The following is a 6268-nucleotide window of genomic DNA, read 5'->3' on the forward strand; positions in this document are numbered from 1 at the left end:
CCACTAGCTAGGACTAAAAGATACACACCCACCTTCACTTGTTGGACTTTTGAGATTTATTTGTACTTAAATATATTGGACTAAACCCATACTTTCATAATATTATATTTTTATTAGATAATATAATTATATTTTAATAAAAAATAATAATCAAAATTACACATCGAAGATAAAAATAAAAAATAAAAAACGACAAATATTTATATCCGAAGGGAGCATATCCTAACATATACTACCTAGCCATTAGAACAACAATGAACGGCATAAAAAAGAGGAAAGCACTAGCAAAATGCATACTTTCTCCCAGCCAACTACAAGCCCCCTCCCTCATTATAAATAGGCTCTTTTGTCCCAAACAATTCCTTGTGCCCACTTCTTCATCCAACTAATTATAACAACTCTTCTTCTGTTCTGTCCCCTCCTGACCACAAGTAGTAGTTGCATAATTAGCAACCATCATAGCACTTGCATTAGTCGCTAATCACAAGAGTTAAGGTTAATTACATAGTTCACACACACAAGAGAGAGTGTAGTTAGGTAAACTATAGCCATGAGGACTGAACTGGTCACCACCATGATCTCCTGTGTCTTCATCATGCACTTCACCACAATCAACTCCAGTGTGCAGCCTCCATGGCTCCTCTCTCTCCTGTCTCTCTCCTTAGCCATGTCGTTTGTCGTCGCCAATCGCCATGCCCTTGCACGTAGGAATGGCGCTGCCGCCGCCGCCATCCCGGGGCCGCGAGGGTGGCCGCTCCTGGGCTCCCTGCCCGCCGTGTCCGGCCCGCTCATGCACCGCCGCCTCACCGCGCTAGCCGACGCGCATGGTGCGCGGCGCCTGATGTCGCTCACCCTCGGCGCCACGCCCGTGGTGATCAGCAGCCACCCGGACACGGCGCGGGAGATCCTGTCCGGCCCGGCCTTCGTCGACCGCCCGCCCAAGGCCGCGGCGCGGGAGCTCATGTTCTGCCGCGCCATCGGGTTCGCGCCCGCGGGCGAGTACTGGCGCCGCCTCCGCCGCGTCGCGGGCGCCGGCATGCTCTCCCCGCGCCGCATCGCGGCGCTCGAAGGCCTCCGCCGCCATATCGCCGACGGCATGGCCATGAACATCCGCAGCGAGATGGAGAGGTCCGGGGAGGTCGCCATGAGAGCCGTGCTTCAGAGCGCCTCCCTGCAGAGCATGGCAGGGAGTGTGCTGGGCCTCGAGGGTGGTGCAAGTGAGCAGCTGGCTGAGATGGTGAGGGAAGGGTACGAGCTTGTGGGCACGTTCAACCTGGGAGACCACTACTACACATCACTGTGGGGCCCACTGATGGACCTCTGGGGGGTGGGGCCGAGGTGCAGGAGGCTAGCAGCTAGGGTTAGGGAGTACTTTGGGAAGATCATTGAGGAGAGGAGGGTGGCAGGGGACTGCCAAAAGAGGGATGACCTGCTCAGCTACATGCTTGCACTGCCGAAGGAGGAGAGGTTGGAGGACTCTGATGCCATAGCTGTGCTTTGGGTGAGGACTCTGATGTCATATCTTTTTCCTTATATATATATATTATTTTCCTAATTATTAGTTGCTTGTTTTTTTCTTAAAATCAAATATTTTTTCTCTTGATAATTGCATTTGTGTGGAGATTAGCGTTCTTTTAATTAGATGTTGATCTAGTGGTTAAATTATTCATACTTGTTCACAAAGTGACTACAAAATTTTCCACATGCACGATCTAATAATCACATCACCAACGTCCGACGCACATTAATATACCGCTTAATAATTAGTCTCATCACCAAATATCTTGTGAAAAATTTGCCACATGTATATTGACTAGATTACCCAATGTAAAGATCCTAGATGAACTAGGGCTCACCCCTGAGCGACCACTGCAAGTTCAGGAGTTTAGATATTTCAGTAGGGTCAATTATTTTTTGATCTTTAACGTCCATAAAAAGTCCATTTTTAATGACTTATCGGTCGGCTACCGGAAAAGCTCATTACCATCGTGAGAAAATCAAGTCATCCAAAATTAAGATTTATAAACATGGCATGATGAATAAATGGCAAAAGAGGCCTCATTATCAATTTGAACTTTATATGTACGCCAGTGACTAGTCTATACGTTATTAAAAGGAATATAGTTCCCCATGTTAACTTTGCTCTATACTCGATCTTGCATATGCATGCAGGAAATGATCTTTCGTGGCGTGGACGTTGTCGCCATACTTGTGGAGTGGGCCCTGGCTCGCATCGCACTCCATCCGGACATCCAATCCAAGGCCCACAAAGAGCTCGATGCAGTGGTGGGCCCCAGGCCCGTCACCGATTCCGACGTCCCCAACCTTCGCTTCCTCCAGTCCGTCGTCAAGGAGACTCTCCGCATGCACCCACCGGGCCCACTCCTCTCGTGGGCCCGTCTCGCGGTGCGCGGCGCCCACGTGGGCAAGCACCTCGTGCCCGCGGGGACCACGGCGATGGTGAACATGTGGGCCATAGCGCACGACGAGGCCATCTGGGGAGACCCATGGGTGTTCCGGCCAGAGAGGTTCGCGGAGGAAGAAGACGTCAGCGTGCTGGGGTCCGACCTAAGGCTAGCACCTTTCGGGTCCGGCCGGAGGATATGCCCCGGCCGGATGATGGGACTCTCCACGGTGCACCTGTGGCTGGGCCGCCTCCTGCAAGAGTACGAATGGTCGCCGGCGCAGCCCATCAAGCTCGCGGAGCGCCTCCGCCTGTCCATGGAGATGAAGAAGCCCTTGGTCTGCCGCGCGGTTCGTCGTGGAGAAGCTGCTTCAGATCATGCGAAATAGCTGCTACCTAGGTTTAGCCGTTCCAAGGAGGACGACGCAATGGTGCAGATTAACCTGGGGTGTTTGTGTAATTGTGTCTGTATACGTAAGGTTGTATGTCACGTAGTTATTTAGCCATATGGCATAGGTGGCTAGACTACCTGAGTAGTTTGTACGTAGTATTGTATGTATCAACCTTGTATGGAAATTTTAAGTCTTGGTCACTAAATTTGCACCACCAATATCATATCTGCTTTGGATTTGACCACTCTTCTTTAGATCTTTGACATCTAATCAGAAAAGGCCTGAATTGAACTTGTAGACTACTCGCCTCTCCCTACTCTAGATTGACAACATAGAAAGCACTCAAGCCATTTTTTGGTGATTGATAAGTGTCAATACTACAGAACCGGTACTAACAAGATATCTACGTCATTTCATAACCTTTAACTGCCAAATTAATTATTGGGTCTATTGGAACTGACGGTGATACCTATTATCAGTACCAGTTCTTGTTATGAACCAGCAGCGATGTTTCGCTGCCGGTTTATGCTAGGAACTGGCAGTGATAAAGAGCATATCATTACCGGTTTGTGGTATGAACCGGCAATACAACATCCTTACCGGTTTGTGTTATGAATCGTCAGTTATATGCTCTTTATTACTGTCAGTTCCTGAAGTGGAGAGTGCCATTTTGGCGATCTCTGCTTCTGAGTCCAGCGTACGACCTGCCGACTTGGGAATTCCTTCTCTGAGGTTAAAAGTGAAGCAATCCTTCAAACTCAAGATCAAGGCCCCGAAGTAATTTGCATTCTTCATTATTAACTCAAGTATTTTTTATTCCTTTTCAATAACCTTATCAATGACAGGGAGGGAGGTTGGGCTGACAGGAGGGCGATCGAGAAAACTGGGCCAGGTTTAGCTCTTGGCCTGAGAGAGAGCTCTGGCTACGAGGGTATGGGGGAAATAAAGAGGAAGCAAGAAGGGTTTAGGCCAAAATATCCTAGGGTTTTTCCTTTCTTCTTCCTTTCTTGTATTACTTTATATGTTATACATGTTTGTATATATACACTATATACATGCATGTTCTCATTTATGTATACAGTGGCATATTATTAAGTATACCCTATAAATCAAACATATATTTATGTATTCACTACACATAGTTTATATATATACATTCAAAATCATGTAAGCATAAAGAAAGACAATTGCAAACAAAACAAAAACAAAATTAGGAACCTTATATATATATATATATATATATATATATATATATATATGTATATATATATATATATATCATAGGTTTTTTATTGTTTTCCCTTTATATACATATACGTACATGCATATGTACTCGATGAACCAAGGAATATGCAAACAACTCCTAATTCAAACATTTGCTACCTAAACTTGGTGACCTTTTGTGCATATATATATGGGTATACACCTATATAGGTTTTATGTACTGAGTTTTGTTGATTTTCTTTACATAAAAAAGTTTTAAGTACTCCAATTTTGGGCTGTTACAAAACCCCAGGAGATCTGTAATTCTATATACATATAAGACAATCTAGACAATAGTTTTATACTACTCATCATCAAGCCCCAATCGGTATGTGAAATGAGGCTACAACGGATAAAAAACTTAACCCAACAAAGAGAAACGTTTTGTCAGACTGCTGCTTCGAGTGATATCTCGGGTCCCCGGATATGATTGTACATCCAGCCGGATGTCCGGAAGTACTCGAGTCATCTAGTCGGGATTTCAAACACCTCCGGGTGATCATGTGAGCCCTTGAGTGCATATTTCATCGGGTAGAAAAGACTCTTTGCTGGCTGGGTCGTAAATTTGAACTGTCGCAGCAGAAAAGTTGCGTAGTTTTGAAGAGAATCTCTCCCTAATAGAGGATCATGATGACGTTTGAAAATTTTGCGCGCCCGACGGGGTAGTGTGTCGACTTCCCTAGGGTTCTGTTCCAATTGCTCCCGCATGTGTCAAAATAGATTTTGAGCATTAAATGCGACAAGACACTGGCGCAGAAAATTGTGTGTCATACCCCACCTTTGTGTCTCCCTGCGTAAACAATATCAGGCCCTAGATCAGTAGCTGATACGCATAATTTCAACAGAAATAAATATCACAGACATATTTTGAATACTATACCTGAATTAAAGTCTTACAATGCAGCGGAACTCAATGGGTAAACCCAAGCCCTACAGGAAACTTGGGTGCGGACGAAACCTTAGTCTTCTATTCTTCATCGCCATCAACATAGTCTTTCTTAGAATCTTTCACTGAATTCCAACAAAGCAAGGGTGAGTACATACGGTACTCAGCGAGTCCTACCTTAAAGGGGAATAAATAGATGCATAAGGGTAGAACAAGAATAAGGCTATAGAGTCTTAAGGTTTTAAGGAAAGCTAGTTTTCGATGCAGGGGTTCAATTTTCAAAGACCTTTTCAAAGAAGTTGAGAAAAACCATAGTTGAGTTTATTATTTTGGGGTTGTTGGCCCTGAAGCAGATGCAATCCGTCCCACCAGTTCCCAAATTTTATGGTTGGTGGACACCACGTCCTTACCAACTCAAGGCTCAAAGCCTGTATTTCAAAACATGGGCACTCTGCCCACTCACACATCAAGGAATACCCACACCATAGAGATAATCATTAAGACCACACCGTAGAGTCACCCATGACCGCGGACACGACTATTTAAATAGATTTACACTATGTAGAGGCTGCACAGCTTTTCCCATATGATATGCATAGACCCACATCACCGCCGTGGTTGGAACTGGCATAATGAGGTCCATACCTACCGACATTGCTATGATAACCACCCACGAGACCACGAGGGGTCTAAAGCATTAGATCACATTAAAACATGGCTTGAACACGGCCTTCAACATAGCACCAGTTAAACCTCGGACTACGCACAAACCGAGTCTTCTACTGGTTCCCGCAGTAACCCCTGCCTCCTGAGTGGGTACCGAGCCAAGTGCTAGTGAGGTCTAAGGCCAAGTCCTACCCATACAGGACGTGTGGTTGCATGATGGTCGTTAGGTGAGATGAACCGGTCCTTATGCGACTAAGGTGAGTGTCTCCCAGCGTCATGCTCATCTTACTCACCCCCGTCAAATCATCTTTGGGCTTTGGGGTTTCTTATTAGCACACTCACTCACTCACACCACCAAGCGCGTGCGCGCGCGCACACACACACACACACACACACCATATTTTACACATTTCAAAAAACAAGATTCAGGTTGTTATAATGATTACTTTGTTTAAGCAAAGCAGTCATAAGCATGCTAATAGGAAAAAACGATCAATATAGTTGATGTTAGGGACTTTCTAGGGTTTCAATGGAATACAAGTAATCAATAACAAGGCATGGCTTTAACAAGTTAGATCATAACTATCTATGCATTTTAAATTAGAGTTAATAACTTAGGCATGCATATTACTATAGTTTAAAATAGGGCTCTATTGG

General features: G+C 45.1%; 1 protein-coding gene across 1 annotated transcript; it reads left to right on the top strand.

Moving 5' to 3' along the window:
• Positions 1-327: 327 nt before the first annotated feature.
• LOC133886872 (cytochrome P450 78A5-like) lies at positions 328-3001 on the top strand. Its single transcript, XM_062326767.1, has 2 exons — positions 328-1501; positions 2173-3001. The coding sequence occupies exons 1-2, from the start codon at positions 551-553 to the stop codon at positions 2791-2793; spliced, it is 1572 nt and encodes a 523-aa protein (XP_062182751.1). The 5' UTR covers positions 328-550; the 3' UTR covers positions 2794-3001.
• Positions 3002-6268: the final 3267 nt, after the last annotated feature.

Source organism: Phragmites australis, chromosome 12, assembly GCF_958298935.1.
Source record: "Phragmites australis chromosome 12, lpPhrAust1.1, whole genome shotgun sequence".
In the NCBI taxonomy this organism is placed as follows: Eukaryota; Viridiplantae; Streptophyta; class Magnoliopsida; order Poales; family Poaceae; genus Phragmites; species Phragmites australis.